Source organism: Aspergillus tubingensis (assembly GCF_013340325.1).
Source record: "Aspergillus tubingensis WU-2223L DNA, scaffold_4, whole genome shotgun sequence".
Lineage (NCBI taxonomy): Eukaryota > Fungi > Ascomycota > Eurotiomycetes > Eurotiales > Aspergillaceae > Aspergillus > Aspergillus tubingensis.
The window spans coordinates 284,105-307,573 of NW_023336278.1; the positions used below are offsets into that span (position 1 = coordinate 284,105).

Sequence of the window (23,469 nt, forward strand, 5' to 3'; positions counted from 1 at the left end):
ACTGCTTATGATTGATTGGGTTATGGAAGAGTTGGGGGTGTCGGAGATGGAGTTAAGATCATGTGTAGGTTTGTATGTATTTAGCAAGTAGGAAACTAAGTACTTACTGAGCTCACTGTCACGTCAAGACTGTGTCGGAAGAACTCCCTCTTGCGGCTCATGATGGACGGACGTTGTTGCCTTTTTCTTCCCGTCCTTTCTTATTCTTGCAACCTAACAAATGTGGTTGGTCTACGCGACTACCTGTCCATACTTAAGACGAATTAGTCGGTTGGTTGGTTCGTGGAGAAAGACGCACAGATAACCTGAAGTGATGATTATGCTTGCAGATCGGTGGCAAGATACTAAACAGTTGGGAGAGAGGCGGATGGATTAGGTACTATTTGGGTAGTTTGCATCTTAGGTGTTTTTACTAATGTTGTACTATGAGGTAATCGTAGGTAGTAGTGTTGCTACTAATTTTCGCGGGCCTACATTATCTCTCTGATTACTCTTCATCACCAATGGTATAATGTCAGTATTAATAAATGCACTAACTACTTCATCATAGCTAGTTCGCATATATGCAAGTATATATGTACAAGACTCCAGCAATGCAACAGCCAACTCCACGCTAAAACACAATCCAAAAGTATAGGGTATCATGGCAAATCTCCTCCCGTAGAGATAGTCAAAACAACAATGGTATAGTAGAACGAAAGAAGAGAAGAAAAAAAAAAAGGCTAATCAGCCCGCTCTGCACGCTCTCCCCCGTGCTCTGGCCATGGTGCCAATTCATGCATCAATCCCCCCGACGTCTGCTTCGTGTGGTCGGCTAGCTGCACCGTCGGCAACGGCTCCGACACTACGCTGCGCCGGCGCGAGAGGACCCCACCCACCGATGGGTTCTCCTTTTCGCGCGCCATCACGTTGGCTTTGATGCGACTGCGCCGGCGGGGATGCCGCAGATGCTCGTTTGGTACCGGGTCCACTTGTTTCTTGGCTGCCGGTACTACGTTGAGGTAAATGGGGAAGATGGCGCCCGCGCTGAAGAGCGCCACCAGCACGCAGTAGGAATAGCGGATCCCGCCTACCAGCTCGGCAGCGTACTGCGCGAATGGGAAGAAGGCACCGCCGCTGATGGCTACTGTGAGCAGTACGGTCGCAGTCTTCGTGTGTCGACCGGTACCGCGCAGCGAGATGGCGAAGATGATGCTGAATGCGCCGCTCTCGAACAGGTACACCATCATAGCCATAGCCTCGGCGGCCCGCCCGGTCATTTTCATGCACAGGATGGAGAAGAGAATCATGCCGATGTAAGAGAGCATAAGTATCCAGCGGGGTTTGAGGAACCATTGCAAAAAGGCGGCGAGAAAGCGACCGATCGCGAACACCGTGTGCGCGACCGTGAGCTGTTCGAAGGGACTCAGGTAGGACAGCGGATGCACGGCGCGGACGTAGCTGTCGAAGCTCATCGATATCACTTCTTGGCCGGCACAGTAGAAAAACTGAGACCACACACCGAGCCCCAGCGTGAGCCAGACTACGGGGACGCCAGCGACAGTGGCCCGGTTGTCGGCGCGGCGGCGGTTGGCCAATTCCTCGAGATCCTCGTCTGATGCCTCCGGAATAGGCAGGTAATAGAAAGCGAGAGCGAGAAGCACATCGAACAGTGCGATGCCCAAGTACGTCCACTGCACGTCAACTAGAGTGCTCACGTCGGTTACAGCTTTGAATAGAACCTTCTTGGCCAGCAGCTGCGACACGACGCTGCCGATCGCCTGCACACCCTGCGAGATGTTCAGCCGAATCTCCGAGTTTTCGAGCGGTCCGCATAGCGCAATGAACGGATTGGCGGCCGTCTCGAGCACCGCCAGACCGCTGCCCACTATGAAATTGGACACGATGAAACCAGGGTACGAGGTCAGTACGGCTGACGGCCAGAAGACCAGAGTGCCGCAGGCGTAAATGCACAGCCCGGTAATGAAAGTGCACTTGAACCCCCAGCGCTTCAGCACGACGCCCCCAACAAACGTCGGCGCCACCAGATACCCCCCAAAGTAGACCGCATGGAGACCAAACGACTGCCAGATGTCTAGACGCAGGATATCCTGGATCTGCTCATTCAGAATAGCCAGCAAGCCGTAGGCAAATCCCCAGAGGAAGAACAATATGGTGGTCAGCGCGATCGGCGCGATGGACTCCTTGTTGCTCAGCTTTAACATATTGGCCGGCTTCTTCATATTGACAAAATCGAAGAAGGTGATGCTAGGGGGGTACGACGTGGTGGTGGTGACGGTGTTCGTTCGGTTCTCAACATCCGGAGGCGCCTCGGGCCCGGTGGTCAACATATCAGCCAGATCGACCCGGGCCGAAGCGGCCTGACTGCTGCGACTCTCCGAATGCGACGGCTTATTGTCCTGTATAGCGGACTGCTGTGAGCGCGACGCGCGCCGGGCAGTAGGAGGCCCGGTGATGGTCGGGAGCTCAGGGGGAGGATCGGGGGCGGGTAGGGGAAGGTCTGTGGCCTGGGAGCTCCCGTCAGTGTCACGGATCAGCTTCGGGATGAGTCGCGCGACGAGCGGCTTGAGACTGGGCACACAGGCACAGATGACGGAAACGTTGACTTCGATGACGGACCACATGAATGAAAACGCCCCGTACCCTGGGGCGATCAGCAGGAAATAGGGAAAAAGAAAGGACAGGAGACGTACAGCTGAGGTCATCGCCCGGAGTATCCTGCAGATGGACTTGTTTCAACGCGATCTGACGTGAGGTGGCCGCATCTTGAATGTAGGCAATGCGAATGACGTCGACGACGGCGACAAAGAATCCAAAACTGAAGGTGATGACGAGGATGATCTTTTGTTTGCGCGGCAGTCGCATTTGCGTAAGAATGGGATTGGGCAGGAAGAGAATGGCCAGATCGGTAACAATGTTGACCGGGGACGAGGACAAGTATAGAGTCAGGATATCGATGCACTTGGCACCCTCGGGCAAGGGATAGGAAACGGCGGCGCTGACGGGACGGCATTGGAAGACATTGACGAGGGTGAGAGCGAGTCCAGCGGCATTGACGACGAAAAGGGTGACGTAGTTGGCCAAGCGAAAGACCTTCTCGCCTTGGGTGAGGGTTAGGTAGAAGACCAGGATGGAAGTTTTGACGGCCATGAGGGCCGGGTTCTGGGGCAGTCAGAGGGGAGCGATGGCGGAGGAAGGAGTCCCGGGCGACTCACGTAGAGGACGGTGAAGGCATAGTCGGCGCGATTGAGGCCAGCGCGCTGGTCCTCGCGAATATCGGAGTCGTGCAGACCCAGACCTTTGTGGGTGGCATAGAAGAGGGAGAAGGAGAAGCCGAAGTCGAGGACCTGCGGGAAGATCGGAGATGAGGAGCTGACTCAAGACGAGAGGAAGGACGGGGAAAAGTAAGAAAACGTACCCAGGCCAAAAGCATCAAATAGTCATGGAGGGCGACCTTCTGGACAATAAAAATACGGGAGATAAAGCGCAGGGCCACGAAGACAGTTGCGATGACGAAGAAGACGATGGAGACGGTGAGAACCTCGGGCCGTTGGTCTTGCATGACGAAGTTGGGGCGACAAGGGCGAAGAGGGAAGACGAGGGGGGACAGGAAGGTCGGGCCATGATCGGATCAAAGCATGATCTTGAAGATAATATATAGGAAGATAAAAGAGAGAGGTTATAGTGGAGAGGGAGATTGTGTGAGTAAAATGGTGGAAAAGAGATGAGGTGAAGAAAGGGAAAAGTGGATGCAGAAATTGAGGGGAAGCGGAGACAAGAAGAAAGAAGAGAGTCAAGTCAAGCCTAAGCCTGGAAGGTTAAAACTAAAAAATACTAATACTAATACTAATACTAACAAAGTCCCAGTGGTTTTTTTTCCTTTGTGTGCGTGGGTCCCCCGGATTAGATAATAGCATTATATTAGTTGGTGATGATATTATGGTTTGATGTTGTTCAAAGGATCCAGGAATACGGTTTATTGGGACGATCCAAATAGCAAAGCCGACGATCGGCGGCTCCTCGCGTGTTGCGCCAAGATTGAAGCTGTTCGCAGCCATTCTTGGATGGTCTTGGAGATGTGCTGGACATTCCAGTTCCTCAGCCAGCCGGCCTTGAATGCAGGCTAAATTGCGTAGTGGTCGTCCATCTTGCATGGAGTATGCAGAAATGCCCGTTAATAATTAGATAGTGAGCAAAAGAATATGAAAGGGGTATCAACAGTATACCACCAATCAATTGGGTATACTGCAGGGGACGGGAGATGCATGGGATAATAACTATCCGTTTTAACTTACTTCTTATCTCCCACTATTTCTTCAACTATTCATTATCCCCGACCTTCCCAACCCTAACTGCCCAATATTGCTACTGATATGGCTGCATCGCATCTGCATCTGCCAAGTACCTTAAATAACTTTGAGTATCATCCACCAACTCAATTCTCAGTCCTTTCTGCTCTGCTGACTCCCGCCCAGCATCACATGGAGCCCTTCAAAATGTCCCAATTCGACGCCCGGCCATCGCCATGCCATAAAACCCCGACCAGCAGCACAGCAGCAGTCAGTCAGTCCCTCAATGCAGTATCTTCTCATGAAACCCGCCTTTCTGTTGGCCGTCCTAGCGACAGCCACCACAGCGCCAACCTGGACCCAGATCATCTGGCACGACATTCAAGCTGCGACCAGCTGCACCGCCTGTGAGGTGACTGACTGACTGTTCATCCAGATTGTCATGGACCACGCTGATCTGCGCCCATACTAGACGCTGCTCAAATCACTTCAACAAGCATCTCAACTCGGTCCATCGACCCTCCAGACCATCCTCACCGAAGTATGCATTTTAAGCAAGGTAAAATAATAAATACTATACTACCGTCTCCACCTCGGACATTTCACTAATCTTATCCTCCCAGATCCTCGACGCCGACTTCTGCACCGGACTCATAGCCTCCCAAGTCCCCAGCGCATACTATGTGCTTCGTCAACTGTCCATTCCGTCAGACACCGCGCAAAATTTTTGTGCCAGCGTGTTGGATTTGTGTCCGTATCCGCCGATTCCTCCTATCAACCTGACTTTCCCTCCCCCATATTCCCCTATCACCACTACCACCGAGAAAATTAACAAAGATAACAATATAACCCTCCGAATCGCCCACATCACCGACACCCACGTCGACCTCCAATACACGCCCGGCACGAGCACCCACTGCCGCAAGCCCATCTGCTGCCGCCAATACCACGCCTACGATGCCCCAGGCCGGTCCAAAACCCCATGCTCAAGCTGGGGAAGCCCACACTGCGATCCTCCACTACGACTACTACACAACATGCTTTCCACACTACAATCACACCAACCCCATCTAACCCTCTACACCGGCGACATCGTCGCCCACGACATCTGGAACACCAGCCAGCAGTCCGTCCTAGCAAGCTTCAACGCGACCAACTCCGCCCTCCACACCCTACTAAACAACAACAACAAGAACCCAATCTACGCCACCATCGGAAACCACGACACCCACCCCGTAAACATCTTCCCAGGGAGTCCTAACACTCCCAAAGAACTAAACGTAGAATGGACCTACACCGCACTAACCACCCACTGGAGAACACTCCAAAACAACCCTACTTTAAAAACTACTACATCCGGCGCATACGCAACAACACATACCCTCCCTCCCACATCACCCACACAAGAACAAACCCAACCTCCAAACCTAGAAATAAAAATAATCTCCTACAACAGCAACCTCTACTACCGACTCAACCTCCTCCTCTACACGACTCCCATGCCATTTGACCCCATGGCCCAGTTCACGTGGCTGATCACCGAGCTCCACACCGCGGAACAAGAAGGACTTAAAGTCCTTCTGATAACGCATATCCCTATCTCGAGTAAAGATACTTTACCTGTCTATGCTGATTCCTTACGGAGAATACTGGCTCGGTTTAAGGATACGATCGTGGGTGTGTTCTGTGGACATGGACATATTGATACGTTTGGGGTGTTTTATCGTTCACATTCTTCTGGTATTAGTAATGGGAGTGGTAGCATTAGTGATGGTGATAGTGATAGTCATGAGAATCAGGGGCACCGGCAAGGGAAGATCACTGTGGAGAACAACAACAACGAGGTGACAGTGGAGAAAGGAGAAGTGATAGGCGTGGAGATGATGGCGCCGGCGATGACGCCTACGTCGGGGTATTCTGCTTTTAGGGTGTATGATGTGCAGCTTAGTAGTAGTGGTGGTGGGTGGAAGGTATTGGATTTTGAGGAGTATATTGCGAGATTCCCCCAACATAGTCTTCAAGGGGATAGTGGTGAGGTAGAACCGCAATGGGTTAGGTATTACTCTGCTATGGATGCTTATGGGAAGTATGTCTATCCTGATGGGGCTGGTACCGGTACTAATGGCATTGGTGCTGGTGGCGGAGCTGACATTGGACCGCACTTCTGGGCGAAGCTGACGGATATTATGGAGACGGATTGGAATGTGTTTAACCAGTATTGGGCCAGACGGACTAGGGGGTACGATGTCTTAGTTTGTGGGAGGGGGTGTCGGGAGAAGGAGATTTGTCGGCTGAGAGGACAGGATTGTCAGTCTAAAAGGGGGGATGACAATGAGGCTATTCCTACGGATGTGGGAAGGGAAGGAAGCGCTCTGGTAAATTGGCTAAGACAGGTTCAACAGTCTTATTCTTCTTCTTTCTCTTAATCATTCTAATCGTGATACATACACGTCAGTCATACTGCAGATAGATTCGTCCCCAGGACAATCTAAAGAATGTGTGTGTGTGCTAAGGTATAAACAAGAAATCAAAATCATCATATCTAAATCAGTCAATCAACGAGTGACAAGAAGGGTAAAATATTTCCGTTCCATCCCGGCCATCTACTGAATGTACCACTCCGCGCCCGTCAGGCGTCCCTCGGACTCAGTACCGAACTTCTTGAACAGCTTCTCCGACAGGTCGATCGACACATCGTCACAGCCCATGCACTTGTCCCAGACGGTGCCGTAGTCGGTCACACCGTTGTAGGTAATCTTCACGGTCTTGCCGCAGTCGCTGTCTTGCATGATGCCATGGGGAAGCGCAACCACCAGGTCGGTGTTGCCGTTGCTGGTGATGCCGCAAGATCCCAGTCCAGCCACGTAGTAGGTCAGATCACCCGTGCAAGGAGACCCGGAGGAGCAGCTACCGGAGTATCCACTGCTGCTGCCGCTGCTACCACTGCTGCTGCTGGAGCTGGAGCTGGAGGCCGAGGTGGTGGCCGCAGCGGGAACGGTGGTAGTGGAGGGGGTCCAGGCGGGCTCTTGGCTGGTAGTGGAAGGAGTCCAGGCAGGCTCCCATTCACTGGTGGAGCTGGAGCTGGTGGGGGCAGGAGTCCAGGCGGGTTCCCACTCACTGGTGGAAGTCGAAGTGGTGGAGGATGCGGGCTCGGGGGTCCAAGCAGCGCCCCAAGCGGTGGAGGTGGAGGTAGTGAAGGAAGAGGGCTGGTAGTTGACGGATTGCTCAGGCTGGCTGTTGCCGGGCACCTGGTATTGAGAGTCGGGGGTAGGGCTAGCAGCAGCGGATTCGGTAGGGGCAGCGCCGTAGATGGTGGTGGTCACGTCGACAGTGGTCCAGACGACGGAGGTGACGGTCTGGTAAACAACTTCGGTTGAGCGCTTCTCAACAGGAGCAGCAGAGCCAAAGGCGGCAAAGAGAGTGCCGGCCAGGGCGAGAGACTTGGAAAGAGGGGCCATTGTAATGGATGTGAGTTGTTTGATATAGGATTGTAATGGTTGTTTGGTGGAGTGATTTGCTTTTGGTTGACAATGTAGGGTCACTGTTTTCTTTTGGAAGGATTGATGCTCTGGTCGACAGAGGAGTCTAAGGAATGCGTACTGCACAGCAGTATAGAGCAAAAAACCCAAGGAATGAGGGTGGAAAGAAGGAATGACCGAGCGTCAAAGAGAGGACGGACTGTGAGGTGGAAGAGGAGAGGGAAAGAAGCAGGCGAGAAACGAAGGAGGGAGAGGGAGAGTATTTGTATTAGAATTGGGGCCAGTGGTATGTATGTATGGATGGATGTATGGTGTGTATGGTACCAATTGGTATGGGGGGGGTGAATCACCGTCGGGATCCACCGCACCAACAAGTAACAACACCAAAGAATCCATCTTCCTTACCCTCACTCTCTGTCTCTCAATCTCGCTCTCTCATGAATGAAGCCTAGACTCCACTTAGTCCAATTACTTTTTTGACCCCCCAGACCCACACTCTTTCTTTTCCTCCCCCCACCGCCAACAGCTCGTGAACCCTCGATCTCCGCCAATGCCCGTTAAGCCCTTCACTGCCCGACCCTCACCGGTCTTCCCAGGGCAATTTCGTCCTCCATGGTTGGCAGTGGTCGGGCGCGGCCCGGAACCAGCGCAGCATCCTCCTTGGTCTGATTGGGGAGCTCTCCCTCGTACCTGACGCAGCCATCTCATCTTACAGCTGTTACCTTGAAAGAAGCAAATAAAGAACACGCAAAAGAAAGTCAAAAAATACTCTACTTCCAGGCACACACCAATCTGGCAGGGTCTGATCGGAATCCTCGGGGTCAGGCCCAGTAGTTTGGCTGATTGGCGGTTCGCATTGACGCCAGTGTCTCACCAAGCCGTGCCTGGATGGCACAGACACCTCTCACTGGCTGAACTGGGGCCAGAGTGGGCAGTTGTTCTTCGGATTGACTTTTGAGTAGTCTGCTGGTGCGTTAGTTCAGCCACGCTCTACCGTTCCTTGCCTGCACTGACTTTTTGGTTGGGGAAATTGGGAGAAACCGCCTTTCAGCTGGAAGCGTGCGGTCATGTTGCCTGCAGGGCTCTCTTTTCCGCTTCCTTCAGGGGGATCAGCGTGGCAATCCTTGGGTCGTTCCGCCCAAAAGGAGGGAAATGGGCGGTGCCTGACCACTAAGCCACTCGACACGAGAATACTAAATGGTGTTTTCCAAATACACAAAAAAAAAAGTCGAACTAGACTAGGCTGGACGGGACTGAAACTACAACAATCAGGTGCCGTCATCTGTTCAGGTCCAGGTTCAGGTTTCACCGGGCCGAATGTTGATGTGGCGAACTCGGCGGGTCTTGGAGCCCATCAAAGGGAACACGGCCTATTGAAGACCAAGTTGACGTGTCGCACATCCAGGCACCGACCAGTCACATCTCGTCAGCAGCATCTCCCTTCGCTTTGTACACAGTCCATTTTTCGTGTAGTGGGAGGAAAAGAGGGGAACCATCCTTAGTGGCAGGGATGTTGCCCTGATCTGACTTTTTTGCCCTACCGGTGGGCTACTGCAGGACAGTCCAGCCGCGTCCATTCGCAAAACGACTGTCTTATTCGGTTGTTTTGGTCTTTCTTTTCGCGCCGCTAATCTAATAGTGTGGTCTAGGCAGTCCAATCCTCGGGACGAACGCCACTGGTAGATGTGAAACACTCAATGGTGCTTTCGCACAATAAACAGTCAGATCCATCTGATGAATCTGAAATCTGAATATCAGGCGAGACGCCAAGCCAGCCAACCGGACTCTATCGCAGGGCTCCATCGTCCGTTTCATCCGTCACTCGCGTGGCTTGATCATCCACCGAGTACTACGGTGTATTTACTATCTAGACTGACTTATGATGTGTAGTGCTGATACTTTAGATTCTACCCCTCTATCCAGTCGCGTACTGAATATATTCACTGTACATTACATCATTAACAAAGATCAACATTGATTGAATGCAGCATTGATAAAAATGAAGCGGAGGATATTTCCGCATTCCACCGATCATTTTTATCAAATTCTCCATTCCAATCACCATTCCGATCGTCCTACCCGAAGTATTTCACAGAGTATCTTACTCAGAAGTATGTCCGACCTCCCATACTGTGTAAGTAAACATGCACATCCATACCACCACCACCAACAATCACATTGCAACAAAACAACCCCCAAATTAATTAATAAACCACAACATACAACACAATCCTTACCATCGTCATGTAGACTACATAGCATATAGAAATCTACTACGGAGTTTACGGAATGACAAACACCCCCAAACCACCTGAAACCAACACAACTTAGACACTACTACCAGATATAGCATAACCACCACCGAATACTACCTAACACTAATCCTTCAGTCCCATTCAATACATGGTCCAACCTGTCATCATTAGAGTTCCAACATCTACTAAGTAGGAAAGGAGCTCAGCTCAGCTCAGCTCAACTTGCCGCCCCCAGATCCACCGCAATGGTCAAACACACTAGCCCCCAATGTTACTCAACTCAGCCTTGTTCGGCCTCGGTCAGGTGCAGATACTCGTGGGGATAAATATGCTGCTAGTAAGCTAAACTAAGCTATGTAGCTATGAAGGATGATGGAAAGGATGAGGATGAGAATAGTGTTGTTGGTAGGCGCAGGTACCCGTTCGTCAACTAAGTTGTTGGATTTCGGAGTTGGATGGATAGTATAACCCATTCTGGTGGCAGCTACTAGTGAGGTAGGTGAAGTAGTAATGAGGACATCTTCTCACTTACTTGAGGTACATACAGTATACTCAGTAAGTAGGTAGTAGTGAATACTAACCAACCAACCCATCTATACACATACACCCATTCAACAGGGTAGTAAGTAGTAAGTCAGTCAGTCAAGATAAGAATTCGCCAAGCTCTCACTCGTGATTTCATGTACATTCACAGGAAACAGGGATATAGCCTCCAAAGATAAATTAATTAATTACTCGATTTCTGAGGGTGTTGGATTGGCGCTTGCAGGGGTCTGCTACACTTGAGTAAGAGAACATCACTACGTTAACTGGTTGGTTACAGAGTAGCTAACTTCGTACTGAAACGGCCCGATATGACTAAGATCTGACTGGGTTTGAGTCTTGTAGTTCGTTAAATGTTAGAGATCTAGAGATGATTTAATTAAGTAGTTAACTACATTGTTACATAAGTAATGAGTGGGTGGGTTAATAGCTGCGCTACCTCACTAAGTACTTAGCTAACTAGTAACTCACCAGTCAAACCATTAACGAAAACATGACCACCCATGATTAATCATCTTATGCTATGAATTCATAGCGAGAGCAGATGAATAGCCAAAGATCCGGAATAGAAGAAGTCGAAGATGTCACCCACACCCACAGCCTTACCCTTACCCTTCCATCTCCACCCATGGAACCGACACTTCCGAATCAACCAGCAAATAAACTCATTTCTGACATCCACCACATACTATTCTATCTCTACATAGTCCAGATAGCCTTTCCCACCATTAACCTTCTAGACTCTACTCAACGTCATAGGAGAAAAGTCTATGATTCATCTGTCATCCATGAATACCATATAAGTTGATACCTACATACCTGCACTAACTATTCCATTGACTATTCTACTACTACTCAAACGAATTTAATTGTTTTGTGGACTTAAGTGATATTCACGAGTTAATTCGTACGTACATCCCATCATTTTGCAATAAAGAGATGGATTGAAGATAACTGACCAATGAAACAGGAAGTTGAACAAAATGGACTCCATCAAGAAGAACCTCGAAAGCGCCAAGAACAAGGGCCAGGATTACTATAACCAGATGATGGGACAGCAGCAGAGTATGTCGATTTCTTTCCTTTGTTATTGACTAGGGGAAATCGGAGTAATGCTAACGGAGATACTCTGCTCGTATAGACTCCGATGCCTCCCAGTACGCCCAAGACGCCAAGAACAAGGCCAACGAGGGCATGGATAAGACCAAGCAGACGGCTAAGGATTATATGCCGGATCAGGCCGGGGATCATTAGATCATCCGTACACTTGGTATAGGCTAATAGGCTAGCTACTAAGGAATGAATATAATATAATATAGTCAGATAAATCCTATACCGAAGAAAACCATAACAGTAAATACAGTCATTTCCCATAAACCATGCGCAAGAAGCAAAAAGTATCCATCAATCTCGTGATATAATTACAACCCTGACGCCAAGACAATCAATCAAACCGGACCAGATCAGACAAGGAAAGAACACGAGGTATGTGCTTAACCCTGGCACATAATGCATGCCTCCTTGTTCTCAATGCTGCACTGGAGCACCTGCTGCGAGTAGATGTCGTTCTCGCGCTCTTCGCTCTCCTGCTGGCTGTCCTCCTCCTGAGGGCCGTTCTCCTGAGCGGAGGCATCAGCAGCAAGAGCCCGAGGGCTGCCGTTGGTGGAGCCGTTGACGCCATTAACACCGTTCTCGCTGTGTCCGTTGACCGGGGCCTGGCCACGGGGAACAGCAGAGTACGTGCTAGAGGCAGCGCCAACAGCACGCTTCTTGTACGCGGCATTGGTGCGGGCCACGTTGGTGTCCTCGACCTTGAGCTGCTCCTGGTCGACGGTGAACTGGATGGGCGCAGAGGCGGCCATCGTGCGCAGGTAGTACATGCCCGTCTTCAGACCCATCTTCCAGCCGGCAAAGTGCATGCTGGTGATCTTGCCCATGGTGGGCTCCTTCAGGTGGATGTTAAGAGACTGAGACTGGTCAATGAACGCACCACGGTCCGCGGCCATCTGCAGGATCGTGCGCTGGGAGATCTCCCACACCGTCTTGTACAGCGCCTTGATGTCACTGGGGATGTTGGGGATGTTCTGAACGGAACCACCCTCGGCAATGATGCGGTTCTTCATGTTGTCCGACCACAGGCCGAGGTCGACCAGGTCCTTCAGCAGCCAGGGGTTGACCACCTGGAACTCACCAGCCAAGACACGGCGGGAGTAGATGTTGGAGGTGTAAGGCTCGAAGCACTCGTTGAAGCCCAAGATCTGACTGGTACTGGCAGTGGGCATGGGAGCGACCAGCAAGCTGTTGCGGACACCAGTCTGGGCGATCTTGGCCTTGAGGGAGTCCCAGTCCCAGAGGTCAGTGGGAGTGCGGTCCCACATGTCGTACTGGAGGATACCCTGGGAGACAGGAGATCCCTCGTAGGTCTCGTAAGTTCCGAACTCCTTGGCAAGATCGGACGAGGCGGTCAAACCAGCGTGGTAGATAGTCTCGAAGATCTGGATGTTCAGTTGTCTGGCCTCGGCCGAGTCGAAGGGCAGGCGGAGAGCGAGGAAAGCATCAGCCAGACCGTTGACACCCAGAGCAATGGGACGGTGACGGAAGTTGGACTTCTTGGCCTCCGGGACGGGGTAGTAGTTAATGTCGATGATCTTGTTCAGGTTACGGACCAAGACCTGGACAACCTCGTGGAGCTTGCCAAAGTCATACTCGCCGCGAGCAGCGTCGACGAAAGTAGGCAGGGCAAGAGACGCAAGGTTACAGACAGCAACCTCATCAGGAGCACTGTACTCAATGATCTCAGTGCAGAGGTTGGAGCTACGGATGGTTCCGAGGTTCTTCTGGTTGCTCTTCTTGTTGCAAGCATCCTTGTACAGCATGAAGGGGTTACCAGTCTCGGTCTGAGCCTCCAGAATAGCGTACCACAGCTTCTGAGCCTTGATGGTACGACGGCCACGGCCTTCCTTCTCATACCTGCAATACTATTAGCGTGGGTCGCGAACACGCGGACCGGCAAACTTACTTCTCGTAGAGAGCGTCGAACTCATCACCGTAGACATCAGCCAAGCCAGGGGCTTCGTTGGGGCAGAACAGAGTCCAGTCACCGTTCGCCTCAACACGCTTCATGAACAGATCCGGGGTCCACAGGGCGTAGAACAGATCACGGGCTCTGACCTCCTCCTTACCGTGGTTCTTACGGAGATCCAGGAACTCGAAGACATCCGAGTGCCAGGGCTCAAGGTAGATGGCGAAAGCACCGGGACGCTTGTTGCCACCCTGGTCAACGTATCTGGCAGTGTTGTTGAAGACACGAAGCATAGGAACAAGACCGTTGGAGGTACCGTTGGTACCACCAATGTAGGAGCCAGTAGAACGGATGCGGTGCACGTTCAGACCGATACCACCGGCCGTCTTGGAGATCATAGCGCAAGTCTTCAGAGTGTCGTAGATACCGTCAATGCTGTCCTCCTTCATGTCGACGAGGAAGCAAGAGGCAAGCTGGGGCTGGGGAGTACCAGCGTTGAACAGAGTCGGAGAGGCGTGAGTGAAGTACTTCTGAGACATCAAGTTGTAGGTCTCGATGGCCTTCTCAATGTCGCTGCCGTGAATACCAACGGCAACACGCATCAGCAGGTGCTGGGGACGCTCAGCCACCTTTCCGTTGATCCGCAGCAGGTATGACCGCTCCAAAGTCTTGAAACCGAAGAAGTTGTAGTTGAAATCACGGTCGTATACAATAGCCGAGTTGAGTTCGTCGGCATGTTTCATAATTATTTCGTATGTCTCCTTTGATATCATCGGTGCAGGAGCATTGTTTTTGGGGTTGACATAGTGGTAGAGATCTGAGATGACCAAAGAGAACTGCTTCTTGGTCTGCTTGTGGAGGTTGGAAACGGCGATACGGGCAGCGAGAATGGCGTAATCAGGGTGTGTGACAGTCATGTACGCAGCAGTTTCGGCAGCCTAAGTCAAATTATCAGCACTTGCTCTGCCAATTGTAGCGGCGGCAAACCTACCAGGTTATCGAGCTCAACGGTGGTGACACCCTGGTAGACACCAGAGATGACCTTCTGGGTAATGGCAGCAGCATCGACATGCTCAGGGTCGAGTCCGTAACACAGCCTCGACACACGAGCAGTGATCTTGTCGAACTGCACGCGTTCTTTGCGTCCGTCTGTATTCAGAATTAGCACATACTGTTGCAAGGGTGGCAAGATCCATTCCGCTCAATGGACGGGCATCCATTCCACCCAAAGCAGGAAATCTTGTGCAACTCGTACTGACCTCTCTTGTAGACAAACATTTTGGACAGTGAGGTTATAGACAACGAGAAAAGAAACTAGAACAAAGGGTATATGGAAATAATATTAGGGTAGTAGAGAAAAGAAGGCTTGGATATGTATAAGAGAGGATTGAGAGGAGAAATCGTCACAGAAAGAATGTCCTGAAGACAGGAGCTGAGGGGAGGATGAAAGATGAGAGGAAAGAGAAGACGGAGGGGCAGAAAGATGGGAGGAGATATTTGATGTCGCCGGGGCAAACGCGTTACGGTGGATATCCACGCGAATTTTCGTGTTTGGACTAAATGGGTTGCCCTTTGCATACGAGCCCGCTGACTGGTGCGCCGCCAATCTTTGTCCGGCTGGCGGGAACGCGCGACGAGCGCAGTCACGTGTGGGTTTTCTTTCAGTTCACGCCACGTCCCTCAGCAAATGCCGTGCTTCTTACAAATCAGCTCCGAGCCTCGGACACCGTATATCCGTTTGCAGGATATGGTTTCCGCCGACCTTCGACTACGTACCATCATGATTCCCATGCAACCTAAGCCCCACTAGGATATATTACGTATGAACTTTCCGCCTCCCAGCGGGTTTCGGAGAGCTGCCTACGGATGCCTACACCGGTGGAGAAGACGCGGTTAAAGTGACGCGGTCTGCGCCCAATATGTACTCAACATCATTGATGTCCAAGGGTTCAGAGCCTTGTCTGAGATAATATACGAAGCGGACTAACTGGATCTATAACGTCGCCGCAAATCCGACAAAAACAACGGCCGCAAACGCAGCAGCAGACGCGCCACGGTCAGCCGATCCCAACGAAATGGTCTCATTAGGATGAGTGCTGGGACAAGCACTAGAGCTGGCATCGGGGACAGAGCTCGAAGTGGAGATGCCGGTTGAACTAGCTATGACGGAGCTAGGCTTGGTCGGGCTGAAAAGAACGGTGGAATGGGATGCGATGCCGGACGAGGTTGTTGGTAGGTATGCTGCATAAGTAGAGTCAAATGTCTCTCATCTTTGGCAAAGCGTCATTCAAGTTCAAAACCTACCAATTGTGTAGCCTGCAGATGTGCAGGTGTCTTTTAACTGCTCCAGAGCCAATTGTCTCTCATCCCCGCAAAACTCCACGATCTTGGCCCACACTTTGCCTACGTTCGTCGCACAAATATCTTGGAGGTTATCAGATTCCGGTTGAGACCTATACTGGGTTAGCAGGGGACCAAACTAAGTGCAGCTATCTCGCTGTCACAATTATACCTCATGGCAGACACCAAACATGGCGGGGTCTGTGTAGCTACGCTGAGGCTCCCAAAGACCAGAAATGAGACGAGGAAAGCAAAATGAGCGAACAACATGATGCTGTCGAGCTCTCAGAGCTCAAGCAACAAGCATATGAGAACCGGGTATGAGAAAGGCAACAAAAGAACGTAACAACGAACGACTATCCAAGCATTGGCTGGATGTAATGCAACTACAGTAAAAGAGAGTCTGCTGAGAAGCTAAAATTGTCTATGGAGAAGTGACTAGGGAGGATAAGAGTGACCAGCGTACTGATATAAAGGAGAGTGAGGCCAGACCACTCCGCCCCATGAGGCATCGACCCTGCCGATCCATCCTTCATTTCGCTGCCGGGAGTTGAAGTCTTGGCCAATGGCCCGAAGACTCGGGTGGAGTCCGCCAGGGACCAGCTCGGCTAGCGCCCGGGCCTCACTCCTATCTTCTAGTGGACATGAGGAATAGTTATTTGTAGTCATGAGTGAGTAGGTACTCGGACTGCATCTGATGAACATGCTCTTAGCGTACCTCTTAGTTGCCTCATTACTACGCCAATGCATCATCTTCACCATCTTCCACAGTAGCTAACTGTCCACCATACCCCATAACGCAATAGTCGCAACATCAGCAATACCAAGTGACCAATAATCATCACTCAACGAGCACTTACGAACTCACAATGACAACATCCTCAACTATATAATGAGTCCTAGGTAAGGAGTCGGCCACTTCAAACAAGCTCCAGCATCCAGATGAAGACGTGGCACGATCCTTGACGCCAATATTATAACATACGAACAGATTGCACTATTTCTAGGAAGGATCTTTCACCATAAACCCTCAAAAGCCCGTAATAATCATAAGCAGCAAGTCTCAGCAATAATCTAATTTCAGTAGACATTTAACGACTAGGGAAGGGATCCGCTGCATCTACCCTTGCGGCAAATGCAATACAAACTGTAACACAGCTTTGCAGCCTTGGTTTCGACATTCAATATGGTAATTAAGCAGGGAATGCTAAATTTCAGGGAAAGTGATATATGTGTGCTGCATGGATTCTTATAGCTAAGTGCATACCTAAGGGATTATTTGCATACCTACAACGGTCAATTGATCGGGCCAGGAAGTTGATCCCTGCTGTTCTAGCCACACACAAGCGTATAAAGTGGTGTAATTCTTTAGAAAAAGCATGTTCTCTTCTGGTATATTCCCTAAAATCTCAACTTTATTGCAGGCTGTAGCGCTTCAGGGTGGATTCGGATCGGTGAGTATATCTACCCATCGTGGAGGCATATAGCAAGCGTAGTAGTGGGGTCCAGCTAGTCTAGTTTTCAGGGGTTGGCATAGGATATTAGAGGGTGGTTATTGTTCTTGACTAAGTTCTGGTAAGGACCGAAGGTGTATAGAGTAGATGTAGTCATTTGAATATGGGATCAGGATGCCGGTATCTGTACTGTTCAAATGGTCTAACAAGTGCAAAGATGCTCAATCTCAAAGACATAGTAAATCCTTTCTCCAGTGTTCATTCAATGCAAGTCTTCAATTGCTAATGATCTCTCCATGCATGTCGTATATCCAAGAATCTGGGTAATCATAAGTATAAGTCTAGTAAACAGCGAGTCTTGACCAACGTCTATAACTCTAAAATCTCCATCCACCCAAATGTCCCACTCACGCATCCCACGCAGGATCATACCGACTGACAACCAGCTCTTGCAAATCCAATCTATAATCAACAATCTCCTTCCCATTGACCAAATCATTCTCCAAGACTCTCTTCTCCGCCTCTGCCTCATCCCTCGCAATCCCAGCCTTAACATGCCTCCTAATTAACCTGTTCTTCGCAACCTCGAAATCCACCTCCACAAACCACAACTCATCCATCAGCTCCGCCGCGCGATTCCACGGCTCCTTGTTCAAACTCAAGTAATTCCCCTCGAAGAATATCACCCGACACGACGCCGGGATCAATATATCGTCATCAACTGGGTCCTTTACCGCATGATCAAAGCTCGGTGCATACAGACTCTGCGTCTCGGGCGTCACCTGCTCCCGCAGCGCCCGGACCAGCTGCAGAAACTTCTCCCCGTCAAAGGTGAATGCTGCGCCGCGGCGCGCGATGGCATACGCCGGGTCAGGCATCTCGGATAGCTGTGCCCGGGTTAGATGGTAGCCGTCCATGGGCACGTTGGTTGCGACTTGTGGTGATTCGGGGTGTTGCGTTAGGTAGCGCCGATTGATGCGGTTGGCCATCATGGTAGCCAGTTCTGTCTTGCCTGAGCCGGGTATCCCGCTGATGGCGATTAATAGGCGGGTGTCTTTGGGTGTGGATTGGAATTTGTCTGGGGAAACCTGGTTAGTTTTTGCGGGGGTGATGGGGTGCTGATTGCGGAGCATTGTTGCCCTCCTTCGTCCGGGGAAGAGGTGACTTACTCCAGATTTTATCGACTAGTCGGTTCACTTGGTCGTCCATTATTGGTGGTGTATTATTTATAGAGGGAACAGATACGAAGAAAGTGAACTGGGGAGAAGGTATTATATGGATTCAAGGACAGAGATCCGTGGTCCCGTGCATGCAAAGATTGGGGTCTCTTTGAAGAGCGGAAGATGCTGGATGGGCGTTAAGAGATTTGCTATGGGGAAACCAGATCGGAGAGACACTTCCTCGGTACCTGTACCGAGTGATGGGCGACAAACAGGAGGATGGCAGTTCTGGGAGACAGCGAGAAGCTCCGACGGCGGGCTCGATGGGATAAATAAGTCGGCGGGGCTTGTCGTCAGAGTGGGGGCTCGCGATCGCATTGACTCCGGCCGGGCCAGCGATAGTGAGATACGTCACAGGGGACCGGCTAACTTATCAGGCACCGTGTGGTTATACTTTGTAGGCTGTGGATGAAGTAAACTCGTCATGTTTTTGGGTACTTTTTGTATATCTCAAGATTCCAGCTGGTGGAGCATAGATGGTAATGCTTATGTGGGATATTCAAATGCCGTTCTCACTGCCATTGAAGGAACAACTGGTCAATGCATGAGGTCACATGTCCACGGCTAGCAGCAACTTGAAGTATCTCATCCCAGGCTAAGCTGATACGACTCCTACTACTTCCAATACCTTGATTAAATCACACCAAATGACATTAGACAAGCCAGGTTATATGAGTACAATATGTGCCCGGATATGCACTTTAGATCAATTCCATCTCATAATGGGTAATTCCCGTCCATAACTGATTCAGCCGATTGACCCTGGCTGAGACACCATAACGCCAAACAAGAGACCCCCGCTAAGAACAACTCAAAACCACAAGCATCCCCAGATGACCTATTAACTAAATTCTCGGTATCTAACACAGTGACAGAAAGGTACATGATCACCTCGACCTGAGCGGTCCATCCACGCTATCAGTGTCGTTAGTGTCATCGTTCGCGCCGAGCCGGCGGCCAAGGGTGCGGGACAGTCCAGCTGCCGCCCACCATTCTTCGGGGATATCCTCGCGACGAGCAAGTCGATCTAAGATGGCTTGCATCTGCTGCAGGTCTGGATCGGTAGAAGTAGAAGAGGAATCGGAGAATGCAAAGGAGATGGTAGGGATAGGAGGGTGGTTGCTCATGGTTGACTGGAGATGCTGAGCACGTCTCAGTGACTCCATCTGGCGAACACGACGGTAGCGGCGGAACAATGCGTTGGAAGAGATTCCTGTTTCGGAATCGCTATCGGAATCGCTGGAGCTTGAATAGTCACAGGGATTTAAGAACTCGGGATATGGATCAAGAACCATCTGGACAGTGCCCGTGCCCGTGCCTGATTCCATAGGGTTCGACATCTGCAGCGAGGTTGCCGAACTTGTGGATGTCCCGACGGTCGAAGCATTCGTTCCAGAAGCCGATGCGGACGTGAAGGACGAATCAGCACTAGGAAGATTGGTATCCGGCGTGATCGTGGTAAGGAGAGTCTCCCATGCATCGTTGGCATGATCGTCATCTGGACTCAGACTTCTCTGTCGGTCACCAAGACCATCAATAGCCGACTCGCGGTTGGGACGATTCGCCTCATTAATCGATCGTTCACCGACACGTCGCAGGGTAGGGAAGCCCGCCGAGATAGAAAGATCGCTTCCAAGACCATCGGGTCGAAGGAATGGGGATAGACGAGCAGCTTCTGGGCGCGCTTGGGGAGACGCAGTCCTATGGTATGCAATCGCAGGAGCAAAACGCGGTGTGAACTGGGGATGAGTCTGGTCAGGCCGGTTGGTGGTGTCATCACCCGGCGATGGACGATTGTATAGATCGGGCAGGGCCGAGCTGCGCGGTATCCTCAATCGCTGACCAGGCCGCCCATGACGGAGCGCATCGCTCAGCAGTCGCTGGCCGGCTTCGCGTCTATCGGAATCCAGGAGGCCGCGGGCCAGGTCGAACGGGTCGTCGGCGCTGCTAGAGTTCGAAAGCGGAGAGCGCACATGACGCTGAAGACCATTCGCCTCACGCTCAATCTCATCTACTAGCGGACGAGGGAAAGGCGACCGGAGGGTTGCGCTGCGCAAGGCGGAGCCGCCATAGCGCGAGGGACGACGAATACTAGCCTGGCGACGAATTGCGGAGCGCGCAGTGGCACACGGGTCTTTGACGGGATTGTTCTTCGGAGCATCTGCGGAGGACTCGCAGAACAGTCTGCATCATGTCAGTCAGATATGACAGCCGTTCCGTGCGCTCTTGGCCGACGGAGTCGCGCGTAGAATCCCGACAGCGGCGAGAGTTGTGTAGGGTAAGAAATTGTGGACTCACGGAATACCCATGGCTACAGAGGATGAGAAAAGAAAGGATAGGGAGCGACGGTCCAGACAGGGAGGGAGATCAAAGAAAGAAGCCGCATCCAGAAGTAGCGTGAAGTGACGCGAGTCCTTAAATGGAGAGGGCCAGATTGCGGGGACAGCGACCAGGGCGATGTGTTGATGGAGAAACGGCGAGATTTGGTTTTCCTCGTAAGGGTAAAAAGCGGAGGCGAAGAGATTTCGCGCCTGAGGCTTGCGGTCGTAGCGCCGCGGGTTGGCCTGAGGGAATCATTGGGGGATCCTGGGTGGCTGGGAGAACCGGTGGTGGCGCCCTAATGATCATCCGCGTACAATCTGGTACAGCGCCTAAAGGCTGAAGGGAGGGAAGAGTGAATGATCAATGAGTTGTCAATTGAGATGAATCGTGGCCACTGAATGTTTCACTGACAATGGCATTGATCACAATGCAGGCGATTGACTATTTCCATGGATCAACTTCGAGTATACTCCCTCAGCGTTACTCTGCCATATTGATACCAATTACCTGGATTATTGTCCCGCCGACGGGGGTTATTACGTACGGTAACGACCGCTTCCGGCCTCGGCTCTCACTGCCTTAGGCATTAATCCTTATCGGTCGGCACCTGACAGCTCCCCGATGATTATCTTACCCGAATCCCGCGGGCAACTCAGATTGGCGCAAGTTTTCTGGAGGTCAAATAGATAACACACTTTTCCCCTCCATGACCACCTCGTCCCTCATCTTCCTCTGATCATGAGGATTGGTCTCTTTCAACTATCAATCATCACATACTTGGAGGGATGATTGAGCTCGGTCTTAGTCGCATAGTCCGCCTTCTCCAGCAGACGCCGCTGACTTGGAAGGCAATCCATATTGCTGGCACCAATGGCAAAGGGTCCATCAGCGCTTATCTCTCCCACCTGTTGTCGACGGGTGGTGTTCGCTGTGGCCGTTTCACCTCCCCGCATCTGATTGATCGTTGGGACTGCATCACTATCGGCGAGAAAGTCGTTCAAGAGTCACTCTTCCGGCAGATCGAAGCTAGAGTCAAGCTTCGAGATCAGACGCTGGGAATCGGTGCGAGCGAGTTTGAGCTACTGACTGCAACTGCATTCGAGATATTCAATCATGAGCGCGTTGACATTGGGGTGGTGGAGGTGGGCATGGGCGGTCGCCTGGACGCAACGAACATCCTGACCGACGTCTTGGTCTCGGTCATCGCGAAGATAGGCCTGGACCATCAGTTCCTCCTCGGCGATACTATCGAAGAAATCGCAAGGGAAAAGGCTGGAATCATGAAATCAGGTGTTCCATGTGTTGTAGATGGTACCAATTCGCCTGAAGTGCTCCGAACCCTCGAAGACCACATCAAGGAACTTGGCATCGACGCGATCTTCACACGCCCCGATACTCCAGAGTATCACTCCCCATCGCTCGGTCGGCTCTTTGCTACACTCGATCTCCTACCTCACCAGCGAGCGAACATGTCCTGTGCGGTTTCGGCCTTGAAACTTGCCCTGTCTCGATTTCGTCCCGACATCGACGTCGATGTGCTCGTTCCACAACTGTCAAAAGTCGAGTGGCCGGCGCGCCTACAAAAACTTGTTCTGAAACCATTGGCAGATCGTGAAGAGCCTGTTCTGCTGGATGGTGCCCACAATACTCAGTCGGCGGAGGTTCTCGGAGAGTATGTGGATTACAGACTTCGTCCGCAAGGTACGAACGTCACCTGGGTCATCGCGGCCTCCCGCGGTAAGGATATAGAATCCTTGTTTCATTCTATAATCAAGGCGGGCGATCGAGTCGCGATCACCGCATTCGGACCCGTGGATGGCATGCCCTGGGTCAAGGCCAATGATCCAGAAGAGGTGGCTTCATGTGTCCGATCAATCGCGGGTATTGGACAAGTGCAAACCTTTGGGGAAGACATCTCCGGCGCTATCCATTGGGCTTGTGAACAAGCTAGTGGCGGCCCATTGGTCATTGCTGGCAGCCTCTACCTGGCGTCGGATGTTCTACGTCTTCTCCGGGAAGCACAAAAGCAATTATAAGTCATGGCATCAGGACCAATGGTCTTTAGTGACAGAGATACCCTTTTCCATCCGCAGCGTTTTGGCGTATCTGTAAGTATATAAGCATACATTAGTTAGTTCAACGGAAGTGCATTTCCTGTTCCGAGGACCTAATCTTGTAAATCACCAATGCGCAAACCAGTCTTGCGACCTGCATATATACAGTGCAGCACTACATTGCAGTAAGAAATAACACATTAATTCCATGCTACGATTTGCAGAGGAGTAACTGCACAGCTCGCATCATAGCGGGTGTAAGTGATACGGTGATAAGGCTGATCGGAGATCCAGCAGCGGCCGGGCGCTGCGTCATGGCCTAAGCCAGCTGGTGGTGGTCTGTGGGGAACAAGAGAAAAGGAAAGTTCAAAACACCCGCCTGTCCTGCATTTGCTCCGGCAGGCACAGCAGTCCGTGACTTTTCGTCGGTCCTTTCGCAAGCATCTGGTTGGATATCCGTGAGTCTTTCTGACAAGCGGACGATTGGATTT

General features: G+C 51.3%; 8 protein-coding genes across 8 annotated transcripts; 2 read left to right on the forward strand and 6 right to left on the reverse strand.

Moving 5' to 3' along the window:
* Positions 1-722: 722 nt before the first annotated feature.
* AtWU_02629 (putative MFS monosaccharide transporter) lies at positions 723-3,562 on the reverse strand (the record flags this gene model as incomplete). Its single annotated transcript, XM_035497742.1, has 4 exons — positions 723-2,644; positions 2,694-3,162; positions 3,216-3,347; positions 3,419-3,562. The coding sequence occupies 4 exons, from the start codon at positions 3,560-3,562 to the stop codon at positions 723-725; spliced, it is 2,667 nt and encodes an 888-aa protein (XP_035353635.1).
* Positions 3,563-4,590: 1,028 nt separating this feature from the next.
* Positions 4,591-6,715, forward strand: AtWU_02630 (metallo-dependent phosphatase; the record flags this gene model as incomplete). Its single annotated transcript, XM_035497743.1, has 3 exons — positions 4,591-4,701; positions 4,762-4,848; positions 4,913-6,715. 3 exons carry the CDS (start codon positions 4,591-4,593, stop codon positions 6,713-6,715), a joined length of 2,001 nt encoding a protein of 666 aa, XP_035353636.1.
* A 177-nt stretch (positions 6,716-6,892) lies between these two features.
* AtWU_02631 (RlpA-like double-psi beta-barrel domain-containing protein) lies at positions 6,893-7,747 on the reverse strand (the record flags this gene model as incomplete). The annotated part of the gene is made up of 1 exon (XM_035497744.1): positions 6,893-7,747. The coding sequence occupies one exon, from the start codon at positions 7,745-7,747 to the stop codon at positions 6,893-6,895; it is 855 nt and encodes a 284-aa protein (XP_035353637.1).
* Positions 7,748-12,059: 4,312 nt separating this feature from the next.
* Positions 12,060-14,866, reverse strand: AtWU_02632 (ribonucleotide-diphosphate reductase subunit RNR1; the record flags this gene model as incomplete). The annotated part of the gene is made up of 4 exons (XM_035497745.1): positions 12,060-13,536; positions 13,586-14,526; positions 14,580-14,737; positions 14,848-14,866. The coding sequence occupies 4 exons, from the start codon at positions 14,864-14,866 to the stop codon at positions 12,060-12,062; spliced, it is 2,595 nt and encodes an 864-aa protein (XP_035353638.1).
* A 715-nt stretch (positions 14,867-15,581) lies between these two features.
* Positions 15,582-16,198, reverse strand: AtWU_02633 (putative GPI anchored cell wall protein; the record flags this gene model as incomplete). The annotated part of the gene is made up of 3 exons (XM_035497746.1): positions 15,582-15,829; positions 15,893-16,041; positions 16,101-16,198. The coding sequence occupies 3 exons, from the start codon at positions 16,196-16,198 to the stop codon at positions 15,582-15,584; spliced, it is 495 nt and encodes a 164-aa protein (XP_035353639.1).
* Positions 16,199-17,789: 1,591 nt separating this feature from the next.
* Positions 17,790-18,591, reverse strand: AtWU_02634 (kinase-related protein; the record flags this gene model as incomplete). Its single annotated transcript, XM_035497747.1, has 2 exons — positions 17,790-18,460; positions 18,552-18,591. The coding sequence occupies 2 exons, from the start codon at positions 18,589-18,591 to the stop codon at positions 17,790-17,792; spliced, it is 711 nt and encodes a 236-aa protein (XP_035353640.1).
* An 898-nt stretch (positions 18,592-19,489) lies between these two features.
* AtWU_02635 (uncharacterized protein) lies at positions 19,490-20,911 on the reverse strand (the record flags this gene model as incomplete). Its single annotated transcript, XM_035497748.1, has 2 exons — positions 19,490-20,786; positions 20,901-20,911. The coding sequence occupies 2 exons, from the start codon at positions 20,909-20,911 to the stop codon at positions 19,490-19,492; spliced, it is 1,308 nt and encodes a 435-aa protein (XP_035353641.1).
* A 798-nt stretch (positions 20,912-21,709) lies between these two features.
* On the forward strand, positions 21,710-22,960 carry AtWU_02636 (dihydrofolate synthase; the record flags this gene model as incomplete). Its single annotated transcript, XM_035497749.1, has 1 exon — positions 21,710-22,960. One exon carries the CDS (start codon positions 21,710-21,712, stop codon positions 22,958-22,960), a length of 1,251 nt encoding a protein of 416 aa, XP_035353642.1.
* Positions 22,961-23,469: the final 509 nt, after the last annotated feature.